We start from the raw sequence: 10546 nt of genomic DNA, 5'->3' as shown, positions 1-10546 counted from the left end.
GTCGTATGTAAAGTGAGGTAGTGACGTATGTAAAGTGAGGTAGTGACATAATGGCGGCACAGTTTGACCCGCCACGAACACTCATGGCCAAATGAAACACGACACAAGAAACTAAATACTATACAATAAAAATGAAATGTAACAATTATTACCTGCAACACAGTATGACAGAAGGGATAGTTGAATTTTGAAGCACATGTGCTTGAAAGTTCCACTAGACAAAACTTGAATTAAATAATGACACAAAAAGTCATCTGGACTCGAAAGGAATCAGGGAACTGATTAGATAACGCTAGACCACAGGTGTCAAAGTCAAGGCCCGCGGGCCAAATCCGGCCCGCCACAACATTTTTTTCGGCCCGCGAAAGCAAATCAAACATGTTAAATTCCATGATGATTGCTAAAATCGGGAAAAAAAATCCTATTTTTGGATGTCAACCACAATAAAAGTCATTATTCTTGACTTCAGATTTGAAAACGAGTTATTCATTAATTTGCTGTGTGCTCCATATGTAATATTTGAAGGGATTTAAACATTCTAATGGGTTCCCCAAATTCATAACGGCCCTCGAGAGGAAACCACAACTACAATGTGGCCCGCGGCAAAAAATGACTTTGACACCCTTGCACTAGACAGTACAAAAGGGGGAACAAAATAAGATATTGTCATGAAAATGCGAGTTAATCCAGACCATCAGAGAAGTGTGACTCACCATAAATCTTGTCCAAGTAGTTCTGACTACTATGGGCGGGACTTTGTGCCATAATGTGCGCCGTTGCGTCACTTCCGTCATAATTTAATAATCTTAGTGCACAACTCCGTTACATACAGTAAAGTCTCGTTATATCGATATCCAAGGGAGTCCGAAAAAATATCGATATAACCGGGACTATCGATATATCCGACCCTGTTTGCATGTAATTTTCTCCGTGTGTGCATAGAAATAGTATCGATATAACCGGGACTATCGACATATCCGATATCGATATAACGAGACTTTACTCTATATGCATATTCTTCTAATTGTAGTTATTCGTCATTTTTATTTACAATGAGACCTCGTTTTACGAACCTTTTGGCTTACAAATATTTCGGCTTACGAACGTTACATTTATGAAAATTTTACCTTGGCAGACGAACGATTTTTCGGGATCCACACGGAGCTGCCACAATGACTGATGTGTCATTTGAGAATGAGCCCGTTCTCCTAACAAGGAAATGGTGGGCACCGTGTTTGTCCTCTATTCCCCGCCCCCAGTCTTCGGTTAAAGCCATGTAATTGGTCAAGAACGCAGCAGTGGGGGATGGGGTTACAAACAGAGAGAGAGTGAGGCCGTTCTCCAAAAAACAAAATGGCGTCTCCGGTTAAAACCATGCGATTGGTCAAGAACCCAGCAGTAGGGGGGGTGTTAAACATTAAAGAGACAGGCAGACAGAGAGAGTGAGAAAACACACACACAAAGGGAGATGAGAGTTTGAAAAAAAAAAAAAAAACTAAAGTATGAGTGTTGGGGTAATTCGCCATACATCCGCTGTCTTCAAGATTAAACCACTAAAGGCCCCCACCACCCACCACTAAGGGCTGAGGCAACGATCTGAGCAATAATGATGTCATTTGCATTCACCATAAAGAGAAAAATGATCGCCCCCACGAGAGGGACAAAACGTTTGCATTTAACGCCTTAACTCGCATTCCAAAAATACAATATTCATCTAATTGAATTTATACAAGTAGAAGTACATGCGACGTTCTTGTTAGGAAAAGTTGGGGGATGATTTCCCCTTGATTCCTTAGGGGGAATGTGTGACAATAAACATCATCAGATACGGTAGCCGTCAAATCCGTTCAGTCAAATCGGCATGATCACAGTTGAACCATTAATTTACAAGTAATTCCTATGAGAGAGAAAAAAATGACATTCTTCTTTGGTGCTGTACAGTTTAGCCCATAAACAAGCCTTAACTCGCATGACTTTTTAATCTTTGCTAACGTGAATTTCCTCAGTGTAAATGTTCAATTTTGCCGACATTCTCCACACACTTAAAACGCACAAAACGATGTGTGTGCAGCTCGGATTAGATGTCCTTGGTTTACTTTTCCCTCTCTACTGATATGACAGAACCTTGGCACAGCAAATCCTTCGGGAAAGGGATGCTCTGGCCCCGCCTCCCGGGAAGAATGATTTTACTTCAGGTCAAGAAGAGCCGAAATGGCCTGGACATGTGACTTGCATGATATCCATGATGCCTTATTCGCCTTAAACTGCATTTAGAGCGGAAAATCAGCGTCACCAATGAATGGGCGTCAGACACTAAAGACCATCACAGGTCACGAATGGCTCATTTTCAGAACTTAAACGACACACACAAATATCCTTACAGTTAAGAGACGTAAGGTAAGAGATGAGAAGGTTTCTTCAGCCGTCATCTGTACAATTTTGAAGGTTTTCGGTCCGAAAACCTTCAAAATTGTACAGATGACGGCTGAAGAAACCTTCTCATCGATGGACCACTCCTGCACGACTGAGAGCTTCCACAGACGTAAGGTAAGAGAGGCTGTTTGGTTTGGGATTTGGGTGACGGGCTACAAGTCAGCCCAAAAGCCTTATTGAGCCCTGCTTTCCTCCATGTTTTAGATGTTTCCGTCCTCCAACAAACCTGGTTCAAATGATCAGGATTGTTCTCAGGGTCTTGGGGAAATTTGATGAGGTGATCATTGAATCGGGTGGAAGTGTGAAACATCAAACAGATGGAGCATACCAGCCCGTGAGTTTGAGATCCCTGTCTTTATACCGCACTTATGTTGTGGTGCCAATAAACTTATTTTTACTCTCAAAGTAAACCGAGACAAATGACACATTTTGCATTCAACTGGCACATAGTTTGGCATGTCTGTATCTCTGAATGCCGACAAACAATTAAAAATGGCACTGACAGGCTAACGAATAATATCTGCATGATGTTTTAAGCAATCGATAATTGAACGTGAACTGTGGTCACTACAAGAATGCTCACAGAAATGTAGAGGAGAGGGACTATACTGTACATTCTTGCGAGTACTCCTACTTAGCTGTTAGTCTCTGACTGCTTAGCCACCCCTGCTATAGTCATTAGCCTTTGCGCAAAAATGGCAAAGGTTATCCACTCCGGCTTCCCAAGCTATTTGGGTGAGCACCTCCAAATCTGAGACAATGGTTCTCAGTCGAAAAAGGGTGGAGTGCCCCCGCCGGGTCGAGGAAGAGATATTGCCTCAAGTGGAGGAGTATCTTGGAGTCTTGTTCATGAATGAGGGTGCGAGGGAGCGAGAGATCAACAGGTGGATCTGTGCGGCGTCTGCTGTGATGCGGACTGTGTACTGACGTGTCGTGGTGAAGAAGGAGCTGAGCCAAAAAGCGAAGCTCTCAATTTACCGCTTGATCTATGTCCCAACCCTCATCTATGGTCACGAGCTATGGAGTCATGACTGAAAGAACGAGATCCCGGATGCAAGCGGTCGAAATGAGCTTTCTCCGTAGGGTGTCCGGGCTCGGTCATCCGGGAGCGGCTCAGAGTCGAGCCGCAACTCCTCCACATTGAAAGGAGCCAGATGAGGCGGCTCGGGCATCTGATTAGGATTCCCCCTGGACGCCTCCCTGGTGAGGTGTTCCGAGCATGCCCCACTGGCAGGAGACCCCGGGGATGACCCAGGACACGCTGGAGAGACTATGTCTCCCAGCTGGACTGGGAACGCCTCAGGATCTGCCAGGACGAGCCGGAAGAAGTGGCCGGGGAGAGGGAAGTCTGGGCTTCCCTACTGAAGCTGCTGCCCCCGCGACCCGACCCCGAATAAGCCGCAGAAGATGCATGGATTTTTTTTTTTCCGGATTAAGAAATGTCCTTCAGTAGTGCTACGTCTGAATCAATCCAGATAAAGGATATACTATGAAATAAAATGAGCATTTTATCCCCAAAAAATTGAATCATTATAGAGTGAACAACAAAGGAGGCAAGGCCATATTTTGTAACATAAAATGAACAAATGAGTCAAGCGTCATGTATAATTGTTACGCGGCAAGACAGCAACCCCGGGGGGAAAAAAAGAATACCAAGTTCATTCAGTCAGATCCAAGAAGGAGATTTTGAGCTTTCTTGATTTGAAGTCGCAACAGATGACAGTTCTCAGCAGTCCTTCTCCCTCGCAGTGACTTTCTCATTCCTCTTTTAAAGGTGGTTCACTTGAGCTTCAGGCCAATCAGGTCCGAGGGGTAATTAGCCATTCCCAGCCGGTTGCAATTACCTTCTCTCAAACAATCAATGGTCGCCTGACACTCGTGTTTTGGATGGAGAGAAATGCGCACCTTTCTCCCACCCAAAATGAGAAAAGTCACTTCACATTTCTTTTGGCATCGTGACACCACTCACCCCCTCAACCTGAAGTTCACACACTCGACAAATAATCAGCAAGAATTTAGGATTATTATTGTTTTCAATTCTTGCTCGTCTTTGGTACGTTGTCCGTTTCTTCCTCTTTGTCTTATGACACTCACTTTCTTCTTTTTTTTCGTGTCGTTTTCATCGTCTTTCGGATGACTGCACCGTCGTCACTGACGTGAGAACCATTGTTATCCTCAACTCCATTGTTTCTTTCTCGGCTTTCTTTGCCACCTTTGTGTCATGATCCGCCTTTTTTCTTTCTTGGCTTTCTTTGGTATGCTCTCATGAACTGGCGTCACAATTTCCTCTTTAATGCGGGTTTTATTCTTTGACCTTTTGGCATGACTTGTTTTGTTGGTTCCTTCTTCCTCTTCCTCGGCTAGTGTCCAACTATCCTTTTGTCGCTACTTCAAGGGACATATAAGGAAGATCTCACACCACAGAAACATTGCAAGAAATGTGGACTGAAATCAATGAATTCTCTCGCAAATATACTTTGTGTGAAATGCGGGCTTCTTGAGTTGACATGTATGTACTCGGAGGAAGCCATGGCTTATTTGTTGAACTGAATGAAAAGCAAAAGGTGATAGATACATGAGATACATTACTTCCGGGTCAAGTGAACGCTGGCGCGTGTGGCTGCCGCTGCTCACCGCTGTAAAAAATATCCTGTGACTGTAAAGTGTTCTTGAGAGTTTTGAAAGGCGCTTATAAATGAAATGTATTATTATGATTATTTATTGTGCCGATTGCTGTCGAGCGGAGGGAAGTTGAATTGTTCTGTCTCTCACCATACGTCACTGGCATAAATTAGAAGGTTCATCATTGCTTGGGTTTTTTATTTGCATGATTATTTGGCGCAAAGGCAACACAAACACTTTTCCGACTCATGTGGTTTTGCAGGCTGAGAGTCCGTAACCCAGGCAGAGCCACTCGTTGGTGTACTCGGTGAAGCCCGGAGCTTTAGCGAGGCCACTTCCTGCACAGACAGTAAATGGTAGCGATGGGGGAAAAAAAAAAAACAAAAAGGAGCATTGGGGGTTGAAAAAGGAGACCTACCTTGGATCACATTACGGAGATTGCAATAGTTGGTGCCGTTATCAAACAGGCCGGACCAAAAAGCAGACGTTGACACACCCTGAACCAAAGTCACAATTTAAGTGAGTTACTCCATCGACACCAGCGATGATCAATGTGTGCTATGAAAAACTGAATCATTCATAATACAAGAAACTGCCAATAATGTTATTGTTTTTTATGCGGTTGAAACCTGTTTTTGTTTTTATCTCGTACAACCCTTTGAAGTACAATTCGATGCCTTTCATCTACAATGTTTTCAACATGTTTTATGTTCCCCTTTCTCTATTATGGTGCAACTGCAGATAGGATGTGGTGGCACCTTCATGGCTGCCCACCGCATCTGGGCCGTATGTTCCCTTCCGAAACTCAGAATCTTACCTCCAAATGTGCTCGCCTCTCTGTCATATATTAGTGTGTGCCAATTTGCTGGTTTGCTTCTTTTCTTTCCCGCCTAAATCACAGGTATCAACCTCAAAGCGCAGGGCTCGATTTGGCCCATCACATCATTTCACATCAAAGATGTCAACTTTTATGATGTTGAATAAAATCTCAACTAAATTGTAATATTCTCATTTGTAATAAATAATACAGTGATACTGTAAGCCTTATTTTGTTGCGAAAGCCCTACATAAACCTACAAAAATGAGTGACTAATAAACTGTTATTCTTTGCTCCTTGACAAAGAGTTCAACACCGCTGGCCTAAATCCATCCTAGTCTCCTGTGGAAGGAGCTCCGTCTGGGGCTATTGTTCTTTCACCTCCCTCTCCCTATCCCCTCCCGCCCTTTTCATCAGCAAGCTGTAAAAGGCGACTCAAATTCAGGATTTTCATGGTGGTGATGATTTGTTCTATCTCCTGAATGTGTGACATCTGTTCTACTTTGTTGCACCACGTGGTACAATGACAATGTGAATGAAGAGAAAAGCACTTACATCTACACGACAACCCAGGCTCATGGCAGTGGACGATGTGGTGAAATTAACGCTCTCCATCTGACCGACTGCAGAGGTGTGGTTTGCTTGGATGAGCACTGAGGTCACCGGTCCCAGCTGCATGAAACACACAGTGGGAAGTATGTTGTCCATCAATTCACATCAACATGAATTAACCCTTCATTTCTTACCTTATATGAGCCCATGGCTTTTATTTGTGTCACAATGGCCATATTGGCCTGGCTGCACGGAACACCGAGCAGCCTGGACAGATTAAATGAGATTGATTAATTTTCATCATTCAGCATTAAAATTGCAATTACCTTCGCATAACAGCCCTGCTAGAAGCCACAACAAAGACAAAGGTCACGCGGTTTACCAGACAATCTTGCAGAAGGCGTGCGTCGGGTCGTTGGAGGCGCCGTGTGCAAAAACGCACAAAGCTAAGAGGACAAAAGTGGCAAACTTGATTTTAGTGGACATAGCGGCCGGAGAAAAAATTGTCTTCAAAGTGCGGCGATGTCACTATATGTGGGAAGGTCTGCACTTGACTTGGGTTTTTAAAGAACAACCTCGAGTAGGACAATCATGTGGCAGCGTGCAAAAGACATTAGCATGACACTTCATGGGGCACGCTTGGATTTTGAACATTTGATACTCACATGTATCCAACGTCTGCCTTTTCACGATTAGACTGTCTTCTTTGTGTAACTGTCGACAATATCATTTGACACTGTTTCTTGACAGTAAACCATGTGTAGTTCTAAACACCAATCCTACTCTTTAAAATCTTCATTTGAAACCCACATCTGAGTTGTAAAACTTAGTTTGAAACCCTAAAACAAATTTGAAACCCTTCTTTGTACATCCTTTAACCTACTTAACTCATTCACTGCCATTCCCGAATTTATTTGGTAATTGAAAATATGACGTGGAGCGCCATTCGAGAATTTGTTCGGGTTTTGGTGTTGCGGGGGGTGCTGATAAGGCGCTGGTCAGACCTCTGGCACTGTTTTTCCCTTCCACGAGGGGGCAGCATCTGCCTCCACTCGCACCTCAATTTACTCCAAACCCATATAACTTATGAATTAACTTTTTTTCTGATGAAAAAAAGAGGGTCTAAGGCAGGGCTCTCAAACTCAATTTAGCCGGGGGCCGCTGGAGGCAGAGTCTGGGTGAGGCTGGGCCGCATCAGGATTTCCACAAGAAAAGCACATTCCAATGTTCTCAAAATCTTTAATTTTAACACACAAAAAATCAATTAAATGAATACATGGAAAAATGAATACAACATAAATTAACCAGTAATAAATAAATAAAATAATTATAATGACCATAAGGCAGATACAGATGACTGAAAAAAACACAGGAAACTAATTATTTTAATAAAGTGTCAAATGTCTGTATTCACAGTTCTTTAACCTTTAACTTTCTGAACATAAATAAACTATTGAACATGAAGGGTCCTAAACATGGCTTCTCTTGCCTACTACTTGCTGCTAGAGACATGGCAGCGCTTCTTTTCACAAAGCCGAGCCACATTTGGCTTGAGGGAGGAGGCAGTGGAGACTGAGTAGGGCTTGAAGATGCTCATTAGTAAGTCTGGACCTGTACTTGGACTTAATGAAGTTCAAGGTGGAGAAGAGCTTCTCACATAAGTATGTCCTCCCAAAAAGACACATGGTCTGCTTGAACATTCGGGAAAGTTCAGGGAAGCTGGGGGTTAACTCTCAGAAATTGCCCAAGCTTGTCTGCTTCTCCATTCACATCCCCGAACTTGGCTTTGAGTGCAGAGTTTGACAGGGCGGCAACCATAACCACCTTCATCTTCATAGTGCTCAATGACATAATGGGCAGCTCTTTATCTGGATTTTTCTATGAGCCTTGAATGAAGAAGCTGATAAATAAACCTCCAGCGACTCTGTGAAATGCAGCAATACATTTTCGCAACCTCGAATGCCGAATGACAATTTTGAGGCTGAGAATTGAAGTAGAGTGGAATTTGGCTTACTCAACTCAACCAACTGTATCGCTTGTGTCAAGCAAGAAGGCCTTGTTGAATCAGCCAACTGGCCTAAATAGATCATGCGACATGAGTGGAGAGTGGTTCATTGGTTAAAAAAAAAACTGTGACAAAGTGAAAAAGTGACAAAGGGTGGGAGAAGTATATGCTGCCATCTCTTGGATAGATGGCAGCATCTCTCTCTCTCTCTCTCTCTCTCTCTCTCTCTCTCTCTCTCTCTCTCTCTCTCTCTCTCTCTCTCTCTCTCTCTCTCTCTCTCTCTCTCTCTCTCTCTCTCTCTCTCTCTCTCTCTCTCTCTCTCTCTCTCTCTCTCTCTCTGAGTGTGGAGCTTGGGGGAAAGACAAGCTCGATTGCTGTGCTCTGTGAAAAAGTTGATTGCTGCGTGGAACTCATTGCCAGTTGGGACCACACGACAGGACACTGGATTTGGACCTTGCTAAGGTGGCTAGGCTACATGAGGAGGACGTCAAGAGGGGTGAGGCCGAGAGACTCTTGGAAAAGAACTCCGTCTTCAGTTTTACCTCAGAAGAGACCTTAGTTTGATTTAAGTATTGGAAGAGACACTATTCTTGCCTTTGTTGCTTGTGAATCCCCCCTGAAACCTTTGATTAAAACCTTTGTTTGTATCCAAACCTGTCGTCCATTGCACTTCTTGTCCTGTCCCGCTGAGAGCTAGCCTCTCATGATATCACATATGGTGGAGGATGCGGGAACTGGACAAGCGTTAGTAAGTGCATGGACATTGATGGTTTGTGTTATGGTTTTTCTAAATTGAAAATATCCTCAATTACAACAAAAAAAAATGAGGACATTTTGAAAACCCTGCTTGCAAGTCAGGAAGCCCAATATCAGGCCAATTTGGCTCTCGTGGAGGAGCAAAGGAGAGCCAATGAACTGAAGGCAGAGGAATTGCTCTTGCAAAAACAAATGGCCGCCAAGAATATTCCCCGGGTGAAGGCGAGGGATTTTTTAGCCAAGATGGGGGCGACGGATGATGTTGAGGCGTACTTGCATACGTTTGAAGCAACCGCCACTCGAGAAAAGTGGCCCAAACAGCAGTGGGTGGGATTGCTTGCACCCTTCCTGACAGGGGAATCGCTGAATGCTGTCCTGGACTTGACCGCAGACAGAGCAGAAGACTATGACTATTTAAAAGCTGAAATTCTCAGCAGACACGGGCTCACCAAGTTCGGGATGGCACAGCGCTTCCACATCTGGACTTTCCAGCCAGACCAACCTCCATGGGCACAGATGCACGAATTGGCCCTCATCGCACGGAAGTGGCTGGAACCGGAAAGGAGCACGGCAGCTGAGGTGGTCGAGGCCATTGTCGTGGATCGCTACTTACGAGCCCTGCCCTATGAGGCAAAAAGGATAATCAGTCAGCAGTCGCTGACTACTGCGGGGCAGACAGTGGCAGCGGTGGAGCAGTACCAGGCCACAGTGGAGATGCTGCGAACGACCAAGAGGGAAACCGGCAACACATCCCCATCCCGGACTGAAATGGCCCGCTCAAAGTTGCCCAAGCCCGCCAAGATTGCTCCAGGGAGTGTCAGAAGTCCACCCAGGCCGTGGCGGACGCCCAATGGCACCGAAACCCGACGATGCTACAGATGCGGAGAGACGGGACACATCTCATGGCAGTGTGGAAAACCAGCGGAAGAGTCCATGCCGACCGCTGACTCTTCCAATGCCCACCCTGCTCACTATGCCTCCCTCCTGGGGGGTAGTGAAAGCTCACTAACAAGACCCCCCACCTGTCCAGTGACGGTGAATCAACAGGATGTTGAAGCCCTGCTGGACTCCGGAAGCCTGGTCACCTTGGTGCGCCAAACGCTGGTCGATCCAACCAGGTTGTCTCCAGAGAAAACCCTTCCAGTCTCCTGCGTCCACGGAGACACCAGAGAGTACCACACTACTGAACTCACCATGACCACAACCAAGGGAATCATCCGCACGGTAGCCGGTGTGGTTGACTCTCTCCCTGTCCCCCTCCTGATTGGACGCGACTGCCCGGCCTTTCACCCACTGTGGAGAGAAACACAGGAAAGACTGGCCCGACTACCTCGGAAGGGGAGAGGTAAGACGCGTGTAGT

The 10546-nt window shown here is 45.0% G+C and overlaps 1 protein-coding gene across 1 annotated transcript; it reads right to left on the bottom strand.

Annotated features, from left to right (window-relative positions):
- Window positions 1–5236: 5236 nt before the first annotated feature.
- On the bottom strand, window positions 5237–6966 carry LOC148891992 (uncharacterized). Its single transcript, XM_089008410.1, has 5 exons — window positions 6807–6966; window positions 6619–6691; window positions 6428–6544; window positions 5474–5552; window positions 5237–5393 (listed from the first exon to the last, which is right to left on the bottom strand). Exons 1-5 carry the CDS (start codon window positions 6908–6910, stop codon window positions 5302–5304), a joined length of 465 nt encoding a protein of 154 aa, XP_088864536.1. The 5' UTR covers window positions 6911–6966; the 3' UTR covers window positions 5237–5301.
- Between the last annotated feature and the right edge of the window lie 3580 nt (window positions 6967–10546).

Source organism: Hippocampus bargibanti, linkage group LG11 (assembly GCF_051943395.1).
Source record: "Hippocampus bargibanti isolate YZ-2025 linkage group LG11, ASM5194339v1, whole genome shotgun sequence".
Taxonomy (NCBI): Eukaryota; Metazoa; Chordata; class Actinopteri; order Syngnathiformes; family Syngnathidae; genus Hippocampus; species Hippocampus bargibanti.
This window is presented reverse-complemented; position numbering and strand designations above follow the sequence as displayed.

What these genes read in the sequence shown, in the direction of transcription:
- LOC148891992 (XM_089008410.1), bottom strand. Translation starts at nt 6,910, where the DNA reads ATGTCCACTAAAATCAAGTTTGCCACTTTTGTCCTCTTAGCTTTGTGC. An exon ending in AAGCCATGGGCTCATATAAG is followed by an intron (nt 6,545 to 6,618) that starts GTAAGAAATGAA and finishes TGTTTCATGCAG; the next exon opens with CTGGGACCGGTGACCTCAGT. An exon ending in GCCTGGGTTGTCGTGTAGAT is followed by an intron (nt 5,553 to 6,427) that starts GTAAGTGCTTTT and finishes ACTTTGGTTCAG; the next exon opens with GGTGTGTCAACGTCTGCTTT.